The 26,680-nt window shown below is 49.1% G+C and overlaps 1 protein-coding gene across 2 annotated transcripts in view; it reads left to right on the top strand.

Annotated features, from left to right (window-relative positions):
- Window positions 1-3,519: 3,519 nt before the first annotated feature.
- The window catches only part of RGS7 (regulator of G protein signaling 7), a 71,029-nt gene continuing 47,868 nt past the window's right edge, over window positions 3,520-26,680 (top strand). Inside the window, exons 1-2 of one of the 2 annotated variants that reach the window (XM_084868740.1) lie at window positions 3,520-3,869; window positions 5,203-5,331. In XM_084868740.1, coding sequence (XP_084724866.1) covers window positions 5,254-5,331 — 78 coding nt within the window. In that variant the 5' untranslated portion in view covers window positions 3,520-3,869; window positions 5,203-5,253. The remainder of the gene's footprint in view (window positions 3,870-5,202; window positions 5,332-26,680) is intronic. The other variant, XM_084868741.1, reaches the window with a different exon arrangement.

Consider the following 26,680-nt stretch of genomic DNA (forward strand, 5'->3'; position numbering starts at 1 on the left):
ACAAATATTTTTTAAAATGTATTGAGTTATCTTAGCTCTTTTCCTGGGGACTTAACTGGTGTGCTGCAAGCGACTCTGTTCTACCTGGCCCCTGACATTGGAGTCACCGTGTGCTTGACTTGAACTCCATGGCCCTTGGATTTTGTGATGATGACTTCAAGTGGGAAATGTCGGTCTGGGATGTCTTTAAGAAGACCTGGGATAAGCGCGGCTCAGTGGTTGAGCATCGATCTAGGAACCAGGAGGTCAGGGTTCGATTCCCGGTCAGGGCACATGCCGGGTTGCGGGCTTGATCCCCAGGGTGGGGTGTGCAGGAGGCAGCCGGTCCATGATTCTCTCTCGTTGATGTTTCTCTCTCTCTCTCCCTCTCCCTTCCTCAGTATAACGACAACCTCTTTAATCACCTTTTAGACCTGGGTCCAGGGACATGCAACGCATGACGGCTATTCTGAAGCCCTAATTGCTAGAAAGCACATCCTCGTACTGAGCTGTAATCTGCCTGCCTGGATCTTCTACCTATTAAATTCAGATTTGTCTGGAGCTTGAAGATCAGTGAGGGTATTTTTTTTCCCCCTCACAGGAGAGTCATTTAACATTTTAAGATAATTATCGCCAATCACCGAAGCTTTCTCTTTCTTGGTCAAAATACCTCTCACAGTCATCACCGCCGCTTCGAGGAGCTCTCTCTTCCTGACTGCCTCCCTCAAGATTCATTTCGTGGGCCCTTCAATGAATAGCTAAGTGCCTGGCAGTAAGAATCACAGATCAGCTGCCTCCTGCACGCCGCGCCTCCCCTCCCCCCCACTGGGGATGGAGCCCGCAACCCGGGCCTGTGCCCTCGACGGGAGAATCGAACCGTGACCTCCTGGTTCATAGGCCGATGCTAACCACTGAGCAACACCAGCCGGGCAAATGCAGAACCTTTTAAAAGTGTGTCATTTGGGGAAGGAATCTAACTCAGAATTTAAACATCTCAACAGGAAGGAGAGAGGAATAAGCTCCCAAGGAGGAGAATTTTTGCATATATATATAATTTTTTTTTTTTACTTTGTCCGCCCTCTGACATGGATGTGGGAGTTCCAGTGAGCTGGGAACCGGTCATAAAACGGACAAAAGGGTGGGAAGGTGGAGGAGAATTCACGAAGGAGGGCTTGATGCTATCACTCATTGAGTATTGATGACAAAGAAGGAGGTGTTTTGTTTTTTGTTTTTTTTAATCTGTCATTTGGGGTAAGATTTCTCAAACCACTTATTTTATTTTATTTTATTTTATTTTTACGCTGCTTATATTTCACATCAATTACCTCAGGAAATGCCATAGTGCTGTGAGCAGTGTAATCCCTCTCACATTGTTCTCTTCTCTGTACTTGCCCCTGCACCCGTTCACAATTCTCTTCACACAGACAAAAGCCTCAAATGAATGGAACGCTTTCTCTTTGAAATTCGAAATGTGTTCTCCCCTTCACTATTTAATTAATGCTCAAAGCGTTCCTCCGTGAGGTGGGCGTGTGGTGGGAAACCAAGCTTCCCCTTTAAGACACACAGGAAGCAGGCAGATCATTGATGCAAAGTCTGTGTGTTTGTTTTATTTATTTATTTATTTTTTTTCAGAGAGGAAGGGAGATGAATAGAGAGTCAGGAACATCGATGAGAGAGAAACACTGATCAGCTGCCTCCTGCACACCCCCCACGGGGGATGTGCCTGCAACCAAGGTCCATGCCCTTGACGGGAATCGAACCTGGGACCCTTCAGTCCGAAGGCAGATGCTCGCTCTGTCCACTGAGCCAAACCCATTAGGGCAGTCGGTGTTATTTTGAAAATGTTTATTTTTTAATCTTTATTGTTGAGAGTATTTCACAGGTCCCCCTTGCCACCCCCATGAACTTCCTCCAGCCCAATCCTGTCCCCTCGACCCCAGGCCCTCCCCACCCCATTGTCTCTGTCCACAGCTGATGCCTATGTGCACACAAGTTCACTGGCTGATCTATTCCCACCCACCCACCCACCCACCCTACCCCGCCTCCCCTCTGAGATTCAACAGTCTTGTTTATGCTTCTGTGTCTCTGGATGGATTTCCAATCACCTGTTTATCTGGTTCCTTAGATTTCTTACCTGAGTGAGATCATGTGATAGTTATCTTTCTCTGACTGGCTTATTTCACTTAGCGTAATGCTCTCCAGGTTCATCCATGCTGTTGCAAAGGGTAAGATCTCTCTCTCTCTCTCTCTCTCTCTCTCTCTCTCTCTCTCTCTCTCTCTTTTACAGCAGCGGAGTATTCCATGGTGTAAAGGTACCACAGCTTTTCTATCCACTCCTCTGCTGATGGGCACATGGGCTGTTTCCAGATCTCAGCTACGGTGAATTGTGCTGCTGTGAACATAGGGGTGCACCCAGTCTTTCTGATTGGTGTTTCGGGTTGCTTAGGACAGTGGTCGGCAAACTGCGGCTCGCGAGCCACAGGCGGCTCTTTGGCCCCTTGAGTGTTTAGCAAAGGCCAGCTGAGGAGTCCCCTCATTAAGGTAATAAAAAAAAATGTGCCTACCTAGATGGTTTAAGTTTAAAAAAACGTGGCTCTCCAGAGAAATGTCAATCGTTGTGTTGTTGATATTTGGCTCTGTGGACTAAGGAGTTTGCAGACCCCTGGCTTAGGGTATATTCCTAGAAGAGGGGTCCCGGGGTCCGATGGGAGTTCCATTTTTTAACCTGTTGAGGGACCACCATCCTGTTCTGCACAGCGGCCGCGCCAGTCTGCGTTCCCACCGGCAGTGGGTCGTGCTCCCTTTTCTGATACGAATTCAGGTTCCTTAAGGGGAAACGGACACACTGAGCGAGCAGGCCCAGTTATTTTTTCCCAAATTTCTCCATCCAGTTCACATCAGCCTCCGAGGCGGAGCCTGAGCCGGGGGAGCGAGGGGCTGACGGTTTCAGCTGGAGCGAGCATGTGAAAGAAATACTCAGAGAAGTGGAAGAAAAGAAAAAGATAGTCATTTCCAGAGAGCACACTGGAAGTGTTTTGGGAGTTGGGGAAGAGTGGGAGATGGTCAGACGAGGGTGTATGTAAAATCGATTTAGATAAGTAGCATTTATAACAGAAGGTAGGAATACTCATCCACTCACCCATCCATCCACCCACCCGTCCACCCATCCATCCATCCATCCATCCACTCACCTATCCACCCCTCCACCCACCCATCCATCCCTCCACCCACCCACTCAAGCGCCCACCCTCCTATCCATCCATCCACCCACCCGTCTGTCCATCCACCCACCCATCCACCCACCCATCCATCCATCCATCCATCCACCCATCCTTCCACCCATCATCCCTCCCTCCCTCCCTCCCTTCCTTCCTCCCTCCTTCCCTTCCTCCATCCATTCACCCATCCATCCATCCACCCACCCACTCACTCCCTCCCTCCCTCCCTCCCTCCCTCCCTCCCTCCCTCCCTCCGGGGCTCCAGGCCTGAGCGGCGCGCACACGGGGCGGGCGGGTCCCCGGGGCGGGAGGCCGGGCGGCGCGGTCGGTCGTGCATCGCGGAGCCCAACCCGCCGCCCCTCCGGCCGCGGCCCACGTGACCGGCTCCCTCGCGGCCGCGCGCACGGGGGGCGGACGGGCGGGCGGGCGGTCGGCGCTGGGCCCGGCGCCGCAGCCGGAGCGGAGGAGGCGGCGGCGGCGGAGGCGGAGCGGCGGCCGCGCGGGAGCCGCTGCGCGCGGCGGGGGCGGCGGTCCGGTCCGTCCGGGTCCCGGTGCCGGTGCCGGTCCCGGCCCGGAGCGGCGGGCGGGCGGACGGAGCGGATGGAGCGGCGGGGCCCTGCCTCCCGCTGACGCCGCCGGAGCAGACGCCGCGGCCGTGACCTTGGCGCGGAGGTAACGGGGCGCCGGGCGGGGGCGGCGCCAGCGGGGCCCGGGCGCCGCCGCACCCACCGCGCCCTGCGGGCCGGTCCCCGCGGCCCGGGCTCCGGCTCCGGCTCGGGTTCGGGCTCCGGTTCGGGCTCCGGCTCCGGGCGCCGCCGGGAGGGCGCAGGGCGCGGGGCGCGCTCCCCCGTGCGCTCCGGGCTCCGGGCTCCGGGCTGCGGGCCGGCGGGGGTCCCCGCGGGGATCCAGGCGAGTGCCGGGGGCGGGCTGCACCCCCACCCGTGCCCGCGCCCCGGATTTCTCGGCATCTCGTCCCCGGGGCCGGGATCGCCCTGGTTCCCCCTGGTTCCCGGGGCGCTCGTTCCGGGCGCAGGAGCCGCCCGTGGGGGAGGCGCGGGCCGGAGGGGGACCCCTGTCCGAGGAAGGGCATCGCTGACGCCCGCCGGGGGGGTTGGGGGGACAAAGGGGGGGCTCAGGGGGTCCCAGGGGGAACTAGACCGACCCCCGGGACAGATGTGGGCGCGGGCGGCCCCTCTCGCCCTTTTTTTTGGGGGGGGGGGGTGTAGCGGGTGTAGAGAACTCTGGTGAGGACATGGGAGCCCTGGGTTTGGGGATTTTTCCAGCTGAAGCACCAAACTCTTTGCAAAAGGAGTTTCCAGAAAAGCCACCCCCTTGGAAGCTGCAGCCCAGTGGCTGCTGGAGCCCAAGAGTGGTCTTGGCTTCCAGCCCCCCTGGGTGGGGGGCGAGGGATGGGGCGTGGGGGGGTGTACTGTGGATCCAATTAGAAAATCCAATTAGAAAACAGCATCAAAGCTGTTCCTGCCACTCCCGCCCCCGCCCCCGCCAGCCCCGCAGGTGAGCGTGGTCCAGGCGGATGGATGGATGGATGGGCAGGTGCGGTGATGGATGGATGGAAGGATGGATGGATGGATGGATGCATGGATGGATGGATGGATGGGCGAGCAGGTGCAGGGATGGATGGATGGATGGATGGATGGATGGATGGATGGGCAGGTGCGGTGATGGATGAATGAAAGGATGGATGGATGGATGGATGGATGGATGGATGGGCAGGTGCGGTGATGGATGAATGGAAGGATGGATGGATGGATGGATGGATGGATGGATGGATGGGTGGGTGGATGAGCAGGTGGATGAGCAGGTGCAGTGATGGATGGATGGATGGATGGATGGATGGATGGATGGATGAGTGGATGGATGGGCAGGTTAGCAGATGGGCAGGTGCGGTGGATGCTGTAGTTCTTCCAGCATCGCCGCCCCACCTGGAGCGCTTGGCTGGCCATTCGGGGCGCCCTGAAGTCCCCCTCACCCCTTCCCTTGACAGGCGAAGACTGCGAACTCCTGCCCCCCAGAGCCGACCACGTGTGGGGGTGACATGGCCCAGGGGAACAACTATGGCCAGACCAGCAACGGGGTGGCGGACGAATCCCCCAACATGCTGGTGTACCGGAAGGTAAGGTGCCCGGTTTTCCTTGGGGAAACAGGGGGCAGCTGGCCTCCTCGGGGTGCCCCCCTGCCATATGGATGTACCATAAATCACTCCCTGGCCCAGGTGGGTTTCCTGATCCTGAACCCCAGCCCCTGCGCCGGAGGACAAGCTTGGGTCTCCATCAGATATAGGGGTGGCAGCCAGCTCTGTCTGTCCTCACACTTCTGGCTGATGCCACAGGCTTGAACCTGCATTCAGCAATAACAGAAAATAACGTATGAGCATCTCCTATGTTTCGTGTGTTACACACATGATGGTACAGCCTCCTCGATGAGGTGTAGTAAGTAGCTCTCCCTAGGCTGTTCTTGTGAGCGTTCGGGTTGTAATGATATAAAAGTTCCCCGTGAGAAAGGAAACTAAGCCCCCTTTTCAGCAAGAGCGAGTGTCTGTGCGTGGAGGGATGGTCTCGGGTTTTACCCCCTAACCACACCGTCCTGCTAGTGTTTGTCTTAGCCTAAATGGTTTTTTTATTTGGTGTGACTTTTATCGGTTTGCTGGTGGGCATGTATGTGGTAGTGCCATATGCCCACTAAATAAATCTTTCTATAACAGAGGGGTTTTGTTGTTGTTGTTTGTGGTGGGTTTTTTTGTTTTGTTTTTGTTTTGCCACAAACCAATCTGACAGCTTTATGCCTTTGATAAGGGTGCTGTTATCGGCAACACGTTTCTAACTACTGAGCCAGGATACCAAAGATATGTTTGAATCTTGTGCACGCCTCGGAGGGATGGCGTAAGTAATTCGTCACTCTGGTACGAATCAGAATTACTGAGGTTGGACTGCCTGCTTCTATTGCATTTTTTCGCCGTGGTTATTACTTATTTTCTTTAGCGTAGTATCTGTCGTGTGTATTGGGCAAGATTTCTTGACTTAACCTTAGCACCAGCTAAAAGGAAACCATTGCCAAAGCCGGTGTTGCTCAGTGGATAGAGCATCAGCCTGCAGACTGAAAGGTCCCGAGTTCGATTCTTGTCAAGGGCATGTACCTTGGTTGCGGGCACATCCCCGGTAGGGAGTGTGTAGGAGGCAGCTGGTCGATGTTTCTCTCTCATCGATGTTTCTAGTTCTCTATCCCTCTCCCTTCCTCTCTGTAAAAATTCAATAAAATATATTAAAAAATAAAATAAAATAAAAGGAAACCTTTACCTGGAAACCAAGGACATTTTTGAGGACTTTGATTATTAGCAGGGCTGGGCCAAATGGTTTCGTGGGCCTTGTGGGGCCCGCGGGCTGACGTTCCCCACCCCTGAGTTAGAGGATCAGGACAAATCCAGACTTCCCTTCTGTGGGGCACAGGATCAGGCAGAAGTGATGATGAATGTGTGGGGGGAATATTTAAAAATATATATATATTTTGTTGATTTATTTACAGACAGGAAAGGAGAGGGAGAGAGAGTCAGAAACACCGATGATGAGAGAGAAACATCGATTCAGCTGCCCCTTGCACGCTCCCTACTGGGGATGTGCCCGAAACCAGGGTACCATGACCTTGACGGGAATTGAACCTGGGACCCTTCAGTCTACAGGCCGACGCTCTATCCACTGAGCCACACCGGTTAGGGCCGGAGGGAATATTTTTATTTTACTGTGAAAGTGTCTGGGCACCTTGACCCGATGCTAGCTGGGTTTTTATTTTCTCTCTAGCCTCGCGGACAGCACTAGGTTGAATATCTGTGAAGACAGTTGGATGGGTCTGTGACAGTGTAGTATGATGGAAAACAAAGGTAGAGGTGAATTGCCAGGTTTAACCTTCAAGCATCCCAAAGGTTATAAAGCAAGAAAAGAATCCACTTGAGCCTAAACGATTACTATTGTGTTTCTCCATGGATCGCAATAACTGGCTGTGTGCTCATTCTTTGCAGGGTTGGTTATGGGAAAAGCTATTTGGGAGGGGGCAGTTGTGTGTTTTAAAATAATGTATAAGACTTTTATTGTTGGGTGTGATTCTGAATTTTGAAGGAATCTTGGGCATGGATGATTCTATCTTGCAGGTGTGTGCCTTGGGGATGAGCTTTTGGGTGTGAAATGACAGTGGCTAAATAGGTCAAACTACATTTTTTTTTTCCTCTTTGTTTCACAGAACAGATTGGGGCTGAGCTGGCCAGACAACTGAGTTATCTTGATTAGAAAAAATTTTTTAGATGGCACCAATCCATGAGTCTTATTTTAGCAAATTATCATGAAAATAAACGAAGAAGGAGATTGGGTGTTTTAGAAATAGTTATTGGACTATCTTGTGTATCTGAGCTTCAGGTTACTAATTTTGAATTTACCGCATACATTGTCTAGCACCAAATTGTGAATAGGCTGTAATAACTCCACGGAGAAATTCAGTGCGTCATTCTTTTTAAGTGTTCCTATTTTGCTGGTTAAGTTGAGAGCTGCGTGTGCTTCTCACTTTGGCCTTTTCTTGGCTCTTTGTTTGGGGTGAATGACACACATAATTTATTTTTAGAAAAGATGTCTCTGATAAATAATCATTGGGGGGAAAATAACTCCGTTCGGTACAAATAACCGCCAGGTGATTTATATTAGGAAACGCAGTGTTCTTGGTTATCACTTGCTAGTTACCAAAGTCATATGTTCCGTGTCCATGTGCACACACAACTCGGCATCATGGATTTCCTGGGACCGTGTCTTGCCTCTGATTTTTGCATCCTCTGTGGTCTTTGCATGTAATATCTGCTCACTAGAGGCCGTTTCTTCTTCTTCTTCTTCTTCTTCTTCTTCTTCTTCTTCTTCTTCTTCTTCTTCTTCTTCTTCATCTTCTTCTCCTTCCTCTTCTTTTTTTTTTAATGAATCATCACATTTTATTTTGAACTTTAAAGAGTATTCACCTTAGGCAGGTATCAATGTTCATTTGGAGAGGGGCGTGGGTCGGATCGATGTATTAGGACAGTTTCTATGGGCCAGGGGTCGGCAAACTTATCAGTCCGCAGAGCCAACCACCAGCAGCACAATGATGGACATGTCTTTGGAGAGCCACAGTTTTTGAACATAAACTCATTCTAATGCCACTTCTTCAACACAGACTCGCCCGGTCCGTGGTATTTTGTGGAAGAGCCACACTCCAGGGGCCCAAGAGCCGAACGTGGCTCGCGAGCTGCAGCTTGATGACAACAGGTCTAAGCTATTTCCGTTAAGCAGCACACAGACCGTGAACTTGGGGTGATAATGAACTTGGGTCTCCCATGGTTCATCTTCTCTCTCCTCAGTTGCTGCTGTCCGTGGTCTTTGAGGGGAAGATGAGGATGCGGGGGAGGGGATTGCGGCCTGGATTTTATTGCCTTCATTTTCACCTCCAGCCTTCCTGAATCTAATTGATGGGGGGAGGGAGGAAAGCACAGGGGAGGGGGGAGGGGGACAAATCAGAGGCTTCTCAGGGGCTTGATTGCCTCCTAATAGCCTCTGCGGTTGCACTGCCTGATGGGAAACGGTATTTTTAGGCGGCGTGGGTGATAGAATGTGTCCACTGCTGAGAAGATGGGAATAGTTTGGATTTGGGCAGTTTAGTGACTTTAATAAATGTTAAGTCTCCTTGAGAACGGGATTTTGGCAGACGGGCCACACAAATAATTGGTCTTTGCTCCCTCTTTTCCCATCGCGAAGGGCAGACGTGTAAATGTCAGGGTTACAGATTTCTGTGTTGCAAAATATCCATCTAATTAGGAGACGATTGTCAATGACAACGTGGGTGCCCGGATCCTAATCACGCTTCTCTCTGCCATTGAGCCAAGGCAGTGGTGGGCAAACTCATGAGTCCACAGAGCCAACTGTCAACAGCACAACGATGGACATTTCTTTGGAGAGCCACATTTTTTAAACTTCAACTTCTTCAAAATAAGACTCGCCCAGGCCTTGGTGTTTTGTGGAAGAGCCACCCTCTAGGGGCCAAAGAGCCGCATGTGGCTCACGAGCCGCGGTTTGCTGACCACGGAGCCAAGGCGATATACATAGTTAGCTTATCCTCCTTCAAACTCCCTTTGTCTTGTATCCTATTTGATTAACAAGGGGCTCAGGACATTGAGACTCTAACAGGTTAACCATGAACTTGATTCCAGCTCCACTGAAATTGCCGTGTGGTCCAGGCTGGGCAGGTATGGCTGAGGGGCCCCTCTAGAAGCATCGATATTTCTCCAAAGCTAAAAGGATGACTGTTCTGCATATATGTGCTGGGACAATGGCAGCTTTGCAATATGGGCTGGGTGTTTAAGAGTCGGTTGAGGCCCTAGCCGGTGGATAGAGTGTCGGCCTGCAGACTAAAGGGTCCCAGGTTTGATTCTGGCCAAGGGCACATGCCCAGGTTGTGAGCTTGATCACCCCCCACTCCCCCCAATAGAGGATGTGCAAGAGGCAGCCGATCAATGATTCTCTCTCATCATTAATGTTTCTCTCTCTCTCTTTCTCTCCCTTCCTCTCTGAAATCAATTAAAACAACAACAACTATATATATAAAAGCCAAGCGACCAGAATGACGAATGACCAGAATGACCAGTCGCTATGACGCGCACTGTGGCAGCCAACAAGCCTGATCAACCTCTTGTGACCCCTTCCCCAAGCCAGCCTGGCCCTGATCGTCCCCCCATCCCGATCCGGGGTGGGGTCGGCTGGCCAACCTCCCATATTCCCTGTCCACCACCCCACTGGCCCGGCCTTATTGACCCCAATGGGGCAGGCTGGCCAGACCCCACTTGTGCATGAATTTATGCACCACATCTCGTGTGTGTGTGTGTGTGTGTGTGTGTGTGTGTGTGTGTGTATAGAGAGAGAGAGCGAGAATGAGAGAGAGAGAGAGAGAGAGAGAGAGGAGAATTGGTTGAGGAGTCTTCTTATTTTAGGTCTTTTCTGGTGATTCTTATCAAGTACAAGTATTTTTAAGGACTCAGTATGATTCAACGGGAGAGTGTGGGCATTGCCGTGGGCATCTTGGTTTCAAACCTTGGTTCTGCTGCTGTTTGTGTGGCTGTGGTTTGCATCTCACTTCTTTCACTTCGTACTCCCTGCCTGTCACGTGATGGAAAACAGCCCGGCCGGCGTGGCTCTGTGGTGGATAGGTTAGAATTTCTCGAACAGAAAGGTTAGAATTTGTTGGTTCTCCATGATTTTGTGTAAAACTGTTTCACGTGGCAGTGTATAATAAATAGTACTTACGCATGTGCCATTATGGCACAATGCAAACAAATACCGGAGTAAAAAAAAATAACATAAAGGACCCCATGTACCCATCACGCAATGTCAACACTTACGAACTGTGGGTAAATATTGTTCCACTGACGCTCCCTCACTTCTGCTCTCCCCCGTGATTCTTTTGAAGCAAACATCAGACAATGTTATCACTTAAGCTGTGAATTCTTAGGATGTATATAGGGCAGCGACGAAGCTATTGTTCACAAAATAATAGTACATGGAGACATAAATGCAGTTTGATTTGTTTTGATTTTATGAAGTCACTGCTGTTGGGGGTATTGGGGTGAGGCAGGCAGTCCTGCATCTTTTAAAGAATCGTGTAGATGTTTAAAAAAAAAAAACAAAAACCCAGAATCTCAAAATGGGAACATTCGTTGTCTGTCTTTGATCTTCATTTCATATCTTCACCCCTTTGTTCCCAATGCACTGAAATTCGGACAACATTAGTGAAGATAAGAGTGTTTGCTGTATTATGAAGGTTAAGGGGGAAAAAAAGAGAGAGATTTAGCTACACTAATAAGAGAGAAACATGCAAATTTTCTCTAACATGAAACCAAGCAGAGCTAAGTTCTTAAGATATCACCTGGGCCCTGCTGGTGTGGCTCAGTGGTTGAGCATCGACCTATAAACCAGGAGGTCAGGGTTCGATGCCTGGTCAGGGCACATGCCCGGGTTGCGGGCTCAGTCCCCAGGGTAGGGCATGCAAGAGGCAGCCGAACCATGATTCTCTCTCATCGTGGATGTGTTTCTCTCTCTCTCTCCCTCTCCCTTCCTCTCTGACATCAATGAAAACATGTTAAAAGAAATAGGCTCTGGTTGCTGGAATAACTTTCCCTCCTTCCCAGTAACCTGAGAGATGTTATTCATTGGAGACTGTCCTTTACAAGTGTCTTTCATTGCTTGCTGTACTCTTTTATTTTAAAAATATATTTTATTGATTTTTTTTTTTTACAGAGGAAGAGAGAGGGATAGAGAGTTAGAAACATCGATGAGAGAGAGAATCATCGATCAGCTGCCTCTTGCACACCCCCTACTGGGGATGTGCCCAAAACCAAGGTACATACATGCCCTTGACGGGAATCGAACCTGGGACCTTTCAGTGCGCAGGCCGGCGCTCTGCTCTATCCACTGAGCCACACCGGTTTCGGCTTGCTGTGCTCTTTAATTTCATTTTGGGGAGCCCTCCTCCTGAGTTCGGAGATTGGGATAATCGGTATGCCGAGCACTAATTGCCCCACGGATATTCTTTCTGATCGTTTGGAACACCAGCCTGGCAGAACCCAGCGCCCTGCCTGCTGATGGCTAATGACTCCTAATCGGCCATAATTTAATAACGCTCGTGGAAGCAAGTGTTTGCTTTCTTTCGTGTTTGTGTATATTGTAACGGCTTTGGGGAACTCCGCGGATGATTCTCGAGATGACTTTAGAACGACCGGTAGGGCCTTTTGCCAAGACATCTCCTCTTTAACTGTCATTTCCTCTTTTAGAAAAGATAGAGAATGGCCGTTGCCTGAAAAGAAAACCGAAGATTCATGGACTTTCTTATATTAGTTTTTAAAAACTGGAACCTGGCCAGTGTTGCTCAGTGGTTGAGCATCAACCTAGGAGCCAGGAGGTCACGGTTTGATTCCTAGTCAGGGCACATGCCTAGGTTGCGGGCTCCATCCCCAGTGTGGGGCATGCAGGAGGCAGCTGGTCCTCTCTCTCTCTCTCTTTCTCTCCTCCTTCCTCTCTGAAATCAATAAAAATATATTTAAAAAAATGTGCATCCCTTTAAATAATTGTTAAATCATCAAAATTTAAGAAGTCAATTCATGATGATTAGGCACAGTAAAAGGTATGCCGTAGTCTAACATTAAAGCAGTGTTGACAAATTTACAAAGTGCCTTTACGGATGTGGCTTCATTTTACTTATTTTTTATTTTTAAATATATTTTATTGATTTTTTACAGAGAGGAGGGAGAAAGGGATAGAGAGCTAGAAACATCGATGAGAGAGACATCGACCAGCTGCCTCCTGCACACCCCCCACCGGGGATGCTCCCGTAACCAAGGTCCATGCCCTTGACCAGAATCGAACCTGGGACCCTTCAGTCCGCAGGTCGATGCTCTATCCACTGAGCCAAACAGGTTTCGGCCGGATGTGGCCTTATTTTAGCCCTCACTGCTATCCTGCGGGCGTTATGGTCCTTGCTGTGGGCGGCCGATGAGAAACCTCAGCCTCAGACGCTGTCAAGGTCATGGATAGGGACTCAGGACATACGTTATGGCTTTAGATCCGTCCCGAGCTGAGTGCGAAGAGGGGAGAGGCTGTGAGACTGGCCAGTTCGCGTCTCCCTCCCTCCCCAGCTGGAGCCAGAACGGCCTTCCCCTCTGCCTGACCTCCCTCAGCAGGTCCCCTCCTCAGGGGCGGTCACGGTCAGACGCCCAACTCCCAACAAGTTAGTTCCTTCCGATGATGCAAAATCTAGTTTTCTGGCGCTCCGTCCCCCGGCGGGGGTTCCCACGGCTGGGTCTCCATGGCCGGTGTCTACAGACTTCTAGGGGAGAACACTTCCCGCATGCGAACACCCCAGTCCTCGCTTCCCCGGCCTTCTCTTTGCGGGGTTAATGCATCTGTTCCATTTCGCTCTGTCCCGCTTGACAGACTCATTTTCCTACCTGTCAGCCTTCTCCGGAGACGCCAACAGCATGATGCCTCATTTCACTCCAGTCCTGTGCTTACCGCTTCCTTCGCTGCCCACCCTGTCATTGCTTCATTTCCTATTGTTTAGAGCAGCGGTCGGCAAGCTCATGAGTCAGCAGGGCCAAACATCAACAGGACAACGATTGACATGTCTTTGGAGAGCCACATGTTTTAAGAGTAAGCTTCTTCCACACAGACTCGCCCAGGCCGCGGTGTTTTGTGGAAGAGCCACACTCAAGGAGCCAAAGAGCCACGTCCGCAGGCTGACGCTCTATCCACTGAGCCACACCGGCCAGGGCTCAATGCTTTTGCTGACTTCAGGGAGGAGAAGTGAGAGTAGCCAGTGAGCAGGATGTCTCCTACAACACAGGAGACACGCGCACACTCAACAGGCAAACCTACGCTCTGTGCAGGGAGCTGCGGAGCCTGCCAAATGGCCTCAGTTTCAAGGTTGCCAGTGACCGCAAAGGAGATCCTCTTTTCTTTTTTAAAATACATTTTATTGATTTTTTTTTTTTTTTACAGAGCGGAAGGGAGAGGGATAGAGAGTTAGAAACATCATTGAGAGAGAAACACCGATCAGCTGCCTCCTGCACAACCCCCTATTGGGAATGTGCCCACAACCAAAGAACATGCCCTTGACCGGAATCGAACCTGGGACCCTTGAGTCCGTAGGCTGACTCTCTATCCACCGAGCCCAACCAGCTAGGGTAGGAGATCCTCTTGCCAGCAGGCTCTTGTTTGCCTGTTCCTCCTTGCTGCAGGGGTCTGCCGAGAGCAATTTAAGTCATAGTATCATGAGTTTTTGGAGTTTGCCCAAGTTATCCGGGCAGATTCTGATTGTTGGACTGCAGTTTGGGGTCTGTTGCAGGATAATTGTAAGGAATCCTTAGCTCGGGGTTTCAGCACCTTGGACAGCGCCCAGGCCAGCTCCATAAAGTACTACTCCAGCAATATCTACCTCTCTTTGGCATTTTCATTTGCCTTTTATTTATTTACTTTTAATTTGTCTTCACCTTGTACTTCACCCTTTGTACTTCCTTAGAGCATGAAAGGGCACGGACTCTCTCCTGATGGCCTGACTCCAAGTTTTTGAGATTGGAATCTAATTACCTAGTTCAGTGGTCAGCAAACTCATGAGTCCACAGAGCCAAGTATCAACAGCACAACGATTGGAATTTCTTTGGAGAGAGCCACATTTTTTAAACATAAACTTCTTCTAATGCCACTTCTTTACACCATAGACTCGCCCAGGCCGTGGTATTTTGTGGAAGAGCCACACTCAAGGGGCCAAAGAGCCACGTGTGGCTCGCGAGCCCCAGTTTGCCGACCACGGACCTAGTTTATCTTTTAACACTTGGGCATCGTTTTGTCACTGCCTAATGAGCGCGTTGGCTGCTCTGAGTGAGGGCCCAGTTTTTATTCTTAAAATGGGACTGAAAGAAGGAGGTTGTGGTTTTAGACAGGACCCTCCAGGCCAGCTCCTTCAGCATTGGGGGTGGGGGACACAGGGTCTGACAGGTACTGCTCTGGTTTACAGGAGGGAGGTGTGTTTTTTGAATGCATGGCTGGTTGAGAAAAATGAATTACCATGACATCTGTTGCTATTTAAAACTAGAGGCCCGATGCATGAATTCATGCACACCCTGATTTTTTTTTTTGTGGGGGGGGGGGGCACGATTGGGGGTGGGGCTGGCTGGGTCGTGGGTGGGTCAGCCCTGCCCCCTGTTTGAACTCTGGTGGAACTCCCGGTTGAGAGGACAATTTGCATATTACCCTCCCGAAACCTGATGTATTCACTGGCACTGAATATAACCACAGACACATATTATCAAGGCATTGTATCACGTAATCAGATGCTTCGGTTCTTAAACTTCTTTTTTACTTCCAAATAAAATATCAGAATCGTTTGAGGTTTGCCCTCTATGAGAATAAATCCGGTATTTAAATGATTGCATTAACAAAAAAAATGTCGTGGCTTTTGTTTGCTCCTTTGATGAGATTTACATCTCGTTCTTGCTGTCGGATGAATTTAGTAATTATTTTTCTCTCTCAGCCCTGCCAAATTGATTTCTGTTTCTCAGAGTACCCTGAGACTGTAGCATAACAATTTGAGGTCTGTGCACAATTTGTGATTCTATTTGTATTTGTTCCTCCGGTGGGGAATTCATGAGTTATAATACCTTTATCTCACATTTTATAGAATATTTTTGCTCAAGGAAAGGAAAACTATGGACAATATGAGCATCTAGCACTGACATTTAGCTACTCTCTAATGTAATGGCCTAGCACCTTTTTTTAAAAAATATATATTTTATTGATTTTTTACAGAGAGAAAGAAAGAGGGATAGAGAGTTAGAAACATCGATCAGAGAGAATCATCGATCAGCTGCCTTTTGCACAGCCCCCACTGGGAATGTGCCCACAGCCAAGGTACATGTCCTTGACTGGAATCGAACCTAGGACCTTTCAGTCCGCAGGCTGACGCTCTATCCACTGAGCCAAACCGGTTTCGGCTGGCCTAGCACCTTTAATAGTAATCATGATGTCAGTATTACCATTAAATGCCATTAGGGCCTTACCGTTTTGCTTGGTTGGATCTCAAAGAATGTCGGAGGGGTTGCTTAGCATCAAGGCTCAGTTCACCCACTAAGGGAAATGCATGAAGCTGAGGATCAAATTCGGGGTGGCAGATAATAGTAGACTGTTCAACTTGAATTTATACAAGGAGGATATTCAAACATCAGACTTTTTCCATTATCTTTCTCTTTTTTCATTTTTTTTAAATTAAGGTATTATATGTGTACATATTCATTATCTTCCTTTTACGGAAAGTAAACAGACTGGCAGATAAAGTGCTGTCTGTATTCACTCAGACAACTTCTGATATCAGTTGTAGGGTGAACAGAGGCAACCAGTATCTTAACAACCTCTGAAACTATCAAATCATGGTATCAGTTTGTGTGATATGTGGAGAAATGAAATAACCCTTGGGTCTTCTGAATAAAATTTTCAAATACGTTTTCATTGATTTCAGAGAGGAAGGGAGAGGGGAGAGAGAGAGGGAAACATCAATGATGAGAGAGCATCATGGATCGGCTGCCTCCTGCACATCCCCCAGCGGGGACTGAGCCCACAACCCAGGCTTGTGCCCTGATGGGGAATCGAACTGTGACCTCCTGGTTCCTAGGTCCATGCTCAACCACTGAGCCATGCTGGCTGGGATCTCTTTCTTTTCATGTATCCTAATTAAAAATAACACGTCTTTCTCCAACCCAATAATAATACGTGACCTTAATGGAAACTTGGACAACATAGAAAAAAATAGAACACTGTTTATAATCCCTGCATTTAGAGACAGCAGTGACATCTCTATTTAAGTGTATTTTCTTATAGATCTAAAAAAAATACCGACATTTAACAGAGACCAATGATATTTTCGTGTGTTCTTGTATTTTTTTCAATGTCAGTATTTCATATCTACATTCAATGGATGCAGAACTTGAAGAAAATGAGAGAATATGATAATAAATCGTCATTAAATGGCTCTTCTTCTGGAAATGGAGAAGGAAGTTAACGTTTATGGAAAACCTACTATGTTTCTCATATTAAAACGAGTGGCCCGGTGCACAAAATTTGTGCACGGGAGTCGGGGGGGAGGGGGGTATTCTCCCTCAGTCCGGCCTGCACCCTCTCCAATCTGGAACCTCTCAGACATTCCTCTCTCAATCCGGGACTGCTGGCTCCTAACCGCTCACCTGCCTACCTGCCTGATCACCCCTAACCACTCTGCCTGCCAGCCTGATTGCCTCCAACTGCTCCCCACCTGCCGGCCTGCTTGCCCCCAACTACCCCCCACCTGCCAGCCTTCCTGCCCCCAACAGCCCCCCCCCTTGACAGCCTGATTGCCCCCAACTGCCCCCACTGCAATCTGATACCCCAACTTCCCCCCCCACCAGCCTGCTCGCCCCCAACTGCCCCCTCCTCCTGGCCTGATCACCCCTAACCTCCTCTGCCTCAGCCCACCACCATGTCTTTGTCCAGAAAGGTCTCCCGGTCTAATGAGCATATTCCCCTTTATTAGCATAGATACTCTCCGTCAGTGATGTTAAAGTTGTCTGTCTGGGGGACTCAGACCCCAATCTCCAGAGGAGAGGGGGTGCCTATGGGTGCCGCCATGTCTGCGTGGACTTCCTGTGGCAGCTTTGGCTTTCACGCTGTCATTTGAACAATCTGACGAATTCCCTGGAAAACAAACAAAAAAGAATCGCCGGTGAACCGCTGCCTTCCTCGAGTCATTCATGCCTCAGTGCCCTTCACCTGGCCCTCTGTTTGCACGCTTGTGTTAAGGAGTCAGATGCCACGTATTTTTAAAGACCTGAGCCCAGGCGGCCTTGAACGCAGCTCGTTGAATAACCAAGCACGCACTGCTTTGCCCTGATTTAAAAATAGCCCAGGTTTCGGTTATTTCCGCTGTTACAACAGCAGCCCAGGACTGCAGGTGTTCGCGACGGGAGCACTTAAACGTTGGCAAGCGCCTCACGCATCCAGGAATACTTTAAAACGCTGTCAAATGCGAGATCTGACTCCGAAAGGCAGAGAGTTCTTGGAGGCCATTCACCCAATCGATATGTTCCATCCAAGTCTTATTTTATACTCAAAAGCGAGCCCAGCCGGTGGTGGCTCAGGGGCTGAGCATTGACCTAGGGACCTGGAGGTCATGGTTCGATTCCCAGTCAGGGCACATGCATGGATTGCAGGCAAGATCCCCATTAGAGGGCGTGCAGGAAGCAGTGGATCAATGATTTTTCTCTCATCATTGGTGTCCCCCCCACCTCTCTCTCCATCCTCACCTGGGGATGTGTTTATTGGCTAGAGAAAGAGAGAAGGGAGAGAAGATTCCATCATGGAATTTATGGGAAGCCCTGATTCTGTCGGAGGAGTGAGATAGAGAAGGTGTTGCTGAGCTGAGGTGTTGAAGTTGTGGCTGAAAGAACTGGTAGGTGTCAGTGGGACCTACTCTACTTGGGTTCACTGACCTTATTCCAACTTGTCAGGCACAAATTCCCTCATCGAGGACTCCTGGCCCTCCCGTAGCTTGTAATTAATTCTTTTTGTGATTAGTCATTTAATATCGGTCTTCCCTAGCGGTCCTCGGTCGGGAGGTCACTTTTTTTTTTTTTTTTTTATCATCTGGACGTGAATGACTTTGAATTATTTTGCGAGTGCTCTTCGATGTCCCACTGGATGCAGTCCAGCCAGCTTCTCCTTTGAGGGGAGCGAATGTATTTCAATTAATGGGCTGGTGGCAGGTCCAGCGGGAAGTGAATGAGACTTGACTTGAAAAATGTTCAGTGCTGCTCCCGTTCCCTCTTTAATACGTGGATTCTGGTGGTTTTCTGATTGACCTTTTCCCCAAAACTATGAATAGACCGCTTTGCCATTTGCAGGGATAGCACACCGGTGTCTCAATGCTCGCTTCAGGGCTGGTGGTCATTAAACTTCCCAAGGCGTTTGGAGTTCTTTCTTCCCCGTTTCCTCGGGCGCCTTCAGACCGCGGTGGGTGCCACCTCTGCCACGTGGATGTTGCTTCCGTGGACCCTGTTCCTTTAAAAAAAACAAAAACAAAACAAAACAAAAAAACCCGCCATTACCTTCTCTCTCAGGAGTATGAATGTCACAGTAGAAAGATATTTGTGCACAACACTTAAAATGCTGCAACTCCCTACATCCAGATTACGGAGGGGCGTGGAAGGTTTATAAAATCAAGCTGTGGGTCATTTACGTCCGGAATTGTTCCCAGGTCAAGAATCCTATCTCATAAAAGAGTAATATGCAAATGGACCATCACTCCAACACACAAGATGGCTGCCCCCATGTGGACACAAGATGGCGACCACAAGGTGGTCAGCAGGGGAGGGAAGTGGGGGAGGGGGACCAGGACTGCAGGGGAGGGCAGTTGGGAGTGATCAGGCCTGCAGGGGAGGGAAGTTAGGGGTGATCAGGCCAGCAGAGGAGGGAATTTGGGGGTGACCTGGTCTGCAGGAAGGGCAGTTTCAGGTGGTACCCAGTCCTACAGGGAGAGCAGTTGGGGAGGGCCAGGCCTTCAGGAGAGGGCAGTTAGGGTTGACCAGGCCTGCAGGGGAGGGTAATTAGGGGCAAACAGGCTGGCAGAGGAGCAGTTAGGCACCAATCAGGCTGGCAGGGGAGTGGTTAGGAGGTGATCAGGCTGGCAGGTAGAAGCGATTAGGGGCAATCAGGAAGGCAGGCAGGAGAGCAGTTGGGAGCCAGCAGCCCTGGATTGTGAGAGGGATGTCCCAGATTGGAGAGGGTGCAGGCTGGGCTGAGGGTCAAACTCCCCCCTCCCCATGCATGAATTCATGCACCAGGCCTCTAGTTGAGATTTTTAAATCAGGTGGCCAGGGGAAGACCTGACAGAGAAGCTAACCTTGGACTACAGATGTAAAGGGAGTGAGAAAGGCGCTGTCAGGGGGTAAGTGTCCAAATAGAAGGAGCAACGTGAGGGAAATTTCTGGAGAAAAAGGATGCCTGGCAGGGTCAGGGGACCACAAGGAAGCCAGAGAGACCTACGTGGAAGGACCAGCAGGATCAGGAAGATGAAGAGGAAGGGGAAGGGGAAGAGGATGAGGTCAGATACATAACAAGGCCTTTAGGGCTATGTGTGCTGTCTGAGGAGACGTAAGGAATGGAGAGAGAGAGAGAGAGAGAGAGAGAGAGAGAGAGAGAGAGAGAGAGAGAGAGAAATAGACTTGTTTATTCAAATGGCTTTTCTGCTGGAGCCTGGAAATTCACCGTTAGATTCATTTCCACTCACTGCCTTCCATTTTAAAGATGCAAATATTCACAGGCAGGTAGGAAATTGTGAGTCTCCTGGGAGACAGGGGCCATTATCATGCCTCTGTTTTTCTCCAGAATACTTTTTTTAATCGGAGACGATGGTCAATAAACACAAATTTGCCCGCACATCCACGATGCAGAAATGAAGCAACAAAAGGAGAAGGCTGGGGATGATTCACAGCGTTGCTTGAGTATGCAAATCCCACCTAATTGCCAGAATCGCTTCTGAAACCCATTTAGCCAAATGAAGCGCGGGAATTGAGAGTTGGGAAATAAAATTAGCACTTCTATGCCATTTCTCCACTCCTGTGCTAAGAACAATCGCTGTCACTCTGGCCAGGAAGGTACATCGCTCTGTACCTGGGACTGGCATCGTATTAACCTTGCAGGCTTTGTCCAGAGCTAAGAGTGCCGACGGCAAGTATCAACCCCAAGTTAATTGGGTTTAGGCTGAGCCTTTTTACAGATTCTGTCGGAGGTTCCCCAGAGTCTCCTGTGCGCTGATCCATTCTGGGCTGACCTTAAAGGCGCTGCAATCATTTCCAAGTTCTTTCAGACAAGTCTCCCTGTGATCTCTGGGTTCCTTCTACCAACAGGAAGTTAGGGCATAACAAAGGCTCTAAATGGGAGAAGGCCCTACACACACACACACACACACACACACACACACACACACACACATATATATATATATATATATATATATATATATATATATTTGACTTTTTACAGAGAGGAAGGTTTCTGATAGAGAGTTAGAAACATCCATCAGCTGCCTCCTGCCCGTCCCCTACTGGGGATGTGCCCACAAACAAGGTACATGCCCTTGACCGGAATCGAACCTGGGACCCTTCAATCCACAGGCCAATGCTCTATCCACTGAGCCAAACCGGTTAGGGCTCCATTTGAATTATTGGTAAACCCACACACACATACACACACACACATACACACACACACACACACACACACACACCTATCTCTACACTAATAAAAGAGTAAGATGCAAATTGACCGTACCTTTGCAACACCCACTAGCCAGTCAGGAGCGAGTATGCAAATTAGCCCAACAAAGATGGCTGGTTAATTTGCATATGCAGGCACCGAGCGGCCAGGGGCGGGGCAGGATACAGGTGTTCCTGGGCAGCGTGAGAATGCAGAAAGGTGGCTCCGGGCCAGAGTGAAAAGGAAGCTCCAGCCTGAGCAAAGCCAGTGTCAGCAGCCAGGGGAAGGAAGGCCCATTCTTATACAAATCTTCGTGCATCAGGTCTCTAGTGTGTGTGTGTGTGTGTGTGTGTGTGTGTGTGTGTGTATATACATATATACACACACACACACACACACGCACATACACACACAAATGGCATACACATGTGCTTTAAAATAAAACTGTATTATTCACCGTTTCCTGAGAGCTCTCTGCCTCTCTGCAGAGTTCTCTACAAATCAGCTCTGTTTCAACCACTGGGAACCGGGGCGTGTGTGTGTGTGTGTGTGTGTGTGTGTGTGTGTGTGTGTTTGAAACCAGTCTGTCCTGCACTCCGACAGGCAGGGGAGGAAAAAAAAGAGGGAGCTAAATATATATTGCTCCAGTTGAGCGCCTCCGGTCAGGGTGACCTGGATGCGAATATTTTTTCTCAGGGTTCCATCCAAGGGATGGAAGTTCCGTTGTTTTCCTGAGACTCGGCGTCCATCCCAGGGAACTGTGGGCTTGTCTGCTCTTGCTTCCCTGTGCCCCAGTCCTCGCTTTGGGACTGGTCCACGTCCATCCTTTCTCTTGCGTGTCCAACTCATGTGCAGGAGGCGGCCGGTCCATGATTCACCTCACAGGGGCATCATTTCCAGCTGGGGGCAGGCTGTCTGAGCCACTGAACCAGGTCACGGAATTGGAGCCACCTGTGTCCAGCCGGCCGGCGTGGCTCAATGGTTGCGCCGTCGACCCATGAACCAGGCACAGATTTTACTCCTGGGTTGACATACCTTGAAGAGAAGACGAATTTATTTTTAGATGTTAGAATTATGGAAGATTTTTCTTCCTGCAGGTTTTGTGATGAGCCCTACTTTCAGATTTCCACCTTTGTCCGCGTTAAACTCAAACCCAAACCATACGGCTTCTCTGGTGACGGTGACATGGGCCTGGAGGGAATGCTGGAACCTTCCACTTGAATCTGCTCATATTCAGTCAAATCCAACCATGCTTAGCACCACTCTGGCTTACAGCGTGTGGCTCAGAGGCACATAAAATGCACCGTTTAATAAGAAAGGAAGCCTTTCTTGTCTATGACCAATGTGTTGATAAACGAGAAATATAAAATAAGATAAATAAATAAATATCAGCCTGGCCTGGGTGGTTCAGTGATAGAGGGGGATCCTAGGAACCAGAAGGTCACATAGTTCTATTCCCTGTCAGGATATGTGCCTGGGTAATGGGCTCGATCTTCAGTGGGGGGCGTGCAGGAAGCAGCAGATCCATGATTCTGTGTCATCATGGATGTTTCCATCTCTCCCTCTCCCTTCCTCTCTGAAATCGATAAAAAATATATTAAAAAATAAATAGACTTAATGCGATGGGTGTCCTTACTTGGGGTCAGACGACAAGGTGTTCACCAGAGAAATGAGCATCGCTGAGAAGTGTTAACTGAGTCATTCGAAATCCATAAATTTGCCTCCTAGCTAGCTCTGCACACCGAGGGGAAATCAACGCCATGAGTTGTGAAATTGCGTCTTATGTAATATTTCTGAATACATTTTCCTCCCGTTCGTTTTCCACACAAAGAGACAAGGTGACCTGTTTCCTCTGTGTGTCCCAGTGTGTGTGTGTGTGTGCGCAGCCTGGCCAGGGGGAGGGGACATGGGCGGTTGGCCAGCCTGCCTGCTGGTCGAACTCCTGGTCGAGAGGACAATTTCCATATTAGCCTTTTATTCTATAGGATAGACACCGAGTGGCCAGATGATGATGCGTCCAGAGATCATCATCATCATCATCTGGCCACTCCATGTATATACACCATCTTCCACCCTGAGCCTGGATACAGAGCCGTGAACATTGCTGGAGTTTTTTTTGTGTGTGTGTTGTTGTTTTTTTCATTCATTCCATTGGCCACACCAGCATGCGCCCCGGAGCTGCTGTCGCCATGGGAACCTTGTGGAGCTGCCTGCTTCCTGTCCATCCCCAGCTTGGGATCTTGCAGATTCCCAGGCTTAAAAAAGCCCTTTCCCTGTTTTGCTTGAGTTACTCAGATGGCACTTCACAACCCAAGGAACCACCCTCCCCCCTCAGCTGATGGAGAAAACACCGCGTCGGCAGCCAGAGTGTCTGGTTCTGCCACCAGCGCTGTGGCTGCTTGGGGCCGGGGTGACCCTATGTTGGTCCCTCTGCCTCGCCGGACCCGAGCTTTTCATCGGCGGCATCAGCTTGTTTGACAGCTTGCCTGCTATTGTCACCAACAGCTCTCATTTCCCGAGGTCTATTATTACATTGAGTTGCGGGCCCTCTGCCTCTTGAATATCCATGAAATCATTGAATACATTTGCTTATTTCTGCTACAGGAAAAAAAAACAACACACAAACAGCTTATTAGCCTCGTGATGCATACATTAGAATAGAAATGAGATCCGAGAAGCCGAGAGGCTTCTGAAGGCCAAACGGAATACCTAAACTATTAGGGTTGTAGTACCTGGGACTGGATTTCGAAACGAACTCTATGGTGAAGCCTAGGATTAGCTCTTTGCCTTCCATCATATAAAAAATTAACATAAAATGGATCATATACTCCTCTATAATAAAAGGCTAATGTGAAAGTTGTCCCCTCGACTGGGAGTTAAGTCAGTGGGTGAGGCCGGACTTCCAACTGTCCTTGGCCCCTCCCCTGGCTGGCTCCGCCTCTGATTGGCCCCCACCCTGATTGAGGGCGGGGTCAGCTGGTCAACCTCCCATGTTCCCTCCCCCTGGCTGGCTGACTCTGCCCGATTGGCCCCAATCTGGGCGACCTGGCCAGACTCCACCCATGCACAAATTCATGCACCAGGCCTCTAGTTAGATATAAGAGCTAAAATTATAAACCTTTAAAAAATACAGCAGAAAACCTTTGTGATCTTGAGTTTGGCAAGGAGTTCTTGGATATGACACCAAAAAGCACAACCCCCTGAAAGAAAAATTGATAAATTGGATTTTGTAAAAATAACTCCTCTTCTTCAAAAGACGTCATTAAAAAACAGAAAAGATGTGCACATCATTTCTCCAATAATGACATGGATTCAGAATATATTGAGAAATTGTACAAGTAAATAAAGAGACACTTTATTTAAAAAAAAAAAAATGAGCAAAGAGCTGAATGGAAATGTCACGAGAGACCAGCCATGTTATGAATGGCCATTGAGACCATAGGAAGATGCTCAACATCATTGATCGTTAGGAACTGAACATTAAAACCTCACCTGCCAGGATGGCCATTTTCAAAAAGAGAGAGAGAACCAGCGTGAGTGAGGAGGACGAGAAGATGAAAACCTGGGAACACTCGATAATTCAGCCACTTTGGAAAAGTTTGGCATTTTCTTGGAAAGGTGAATATGAACTACAAAGCAACTTAGACAATTTTATTTTCCGAGTTTTGTTTTTTAACTATATTTTTATTGACTTCAGAGAGGAAGGGAGAGGGAGAGAGAGAAACATCCATGATCAGAGAGAATCCTGGATCGGCTGCCTCCTGCACGCCCCCTACTGGGGATTGAGCTCGAAACCCGGGTACATGCCCTTGACCGGAATCCAACCCGGGACCCTTCAGGACAACTTAAATTTTTTACGTTTTCCTCTAAAGGGTCAAACTTTCTCAAGTTGTCTTCGATGGAACTCAATCTGAAATGGCTTCTATTTGATTAATTATTCTCATAATTCATTATTCTAATCATTTATTAATTCTTCTGGCCCTTGAGGCAGGACAGGGAAGACGCTGCTAATATGTTTGCATTTCATAAAGAAAAAAAAAAAGCGCATCTATTTATTTATCCCATTTGAGGACATAAAAAATAATAGGCAATTTGGTGAAAATTAATAATACCCCCTTTAGTTCTAATGAAAAATTCATTCATTACCATAATATCTTTATAGATGTGAAGTGTCTTTCTGTTAATGACTTTCTAGAACTTCGGCGATAGAATCACACTTGGTTTCATACTAACCTTGGAGCTAGTTGGGGTGAAAACAAAGCAGGTGGATCAGGTGACTGTGGTGCAAGACCTACAGCTGCCAGGGGTTGACATCTTGGAGGAATCATAAAATGTGATATACTTTCATAAATAATAAAACGATGGAAAAAATAAACATAGGGGAAATAATTTCTTTTAAAAATATTTTTACTGATTTCATAGAAGAAGGTAGAGAGAGAAATAGCAATGATGAGAGAGAATTATCGACCAGCTGCCTCCTGCACGCCCCCTCCTGGGGTTGGAGCCTAAAACCTGACCGGGAATCAAACCGTGACCTCCTGGTTCATAGGTGGATGCTAAACCACTGAGCCACACCAGCCGGGTGAGAGAAATAATAGATCCCAGAATATAAAGAAATGAAAATGAGCGAGAACAGAGGATGCTTGCATGCTAAGTTACTTTATACAGAGGGTGGTTGGAGAACCAGGTGAGCTCAAATTATGTGTGAATCCGATGGAGCCGTTTCCTTCCAAACCCAAGGACAACTAACTTTGAAGGAATCAGAATAAAACAAAAGACATTTGACCCCAGGTCTTTATTAAACGCTAAAGGCCCGGTGCACGAAATTCGTGCACGGGAGGGGGATGTCCCTCAGCCCAGCCTTCACCCTTTCCAATCTGGGAACCCTCAAGGGATGTGCGCCGCCATCTTTGTTGGCTTCATTTGCATACTCACTCCTGATTGGCTGGTGGGCGCTCAACCACTGAGCCACACCGGCTGGGCAGTCGCAAAAGTTTGGCCAGGTGAAAACTCTCTGTTGCCTCTGGGCCCACATTTCGAGCCTGGTTGCAGACGTCAGCACCCTCCACGAGGTCTCACATCCTTGGCCCAATGCATCGGCTTCTCCTCCTCCCGCCACCCTGAAGTGGCACCCTCTTCTCAGCGGCAGCAACACGGAGCTGGCGCCGCGGGAAGCTGCGACGGGGAAGCTGGCACCCGGATTGTGTTTGCATCTCGCTGGGGCTGAACTGTTGTCACTGCGGACGTGTGCACCCAACACGTCAGGAATAGCTGAGTGAACTTGAAGATGCTGAGTAAGCCAGACGCTCAGAGAGGAGCCGGAGGAAATGTCAGCGTCCCTCCAGGGCCCCTGGTGTCTCTCTAAAAGGCGCGTCCAGCCGAAACCAGTGTGGCTCAGTGGATAGAGCGTCGGCCTGCGGACTGAAGGGTCCCAGGTTTGATTCCGGTCAAGGGCATGTGCCTTGGTGGCGGGCACATCCCCAGTAAGGGGGTGTGCAGGAGGCAGGTGATCGATGATTCTCTCTCATTGATGTTTCTAACTCTATCCCTCTCCCTTCCTCTCTGTAAAAAAAAACAATAAAATATATTTAAAAAATAAAATAAAAGGCGCATCCAGCATTTCCCATCCACGCCCGCTCA

The sequence above is a fragment of the Pipistrellus hanaki genome, assembly GCF_964339955.1.
Source record: "Pipistrellus hanaki genome assembly, chromosome: 20".
Classification (NCBI taxonomy): domain Eukaryota; kingdom Metazoa; phylum Chordata; class Mammalia; order Chiroptera; family Vespertilionidae; genus Pipistrellus; species Pipistrellus hanaki.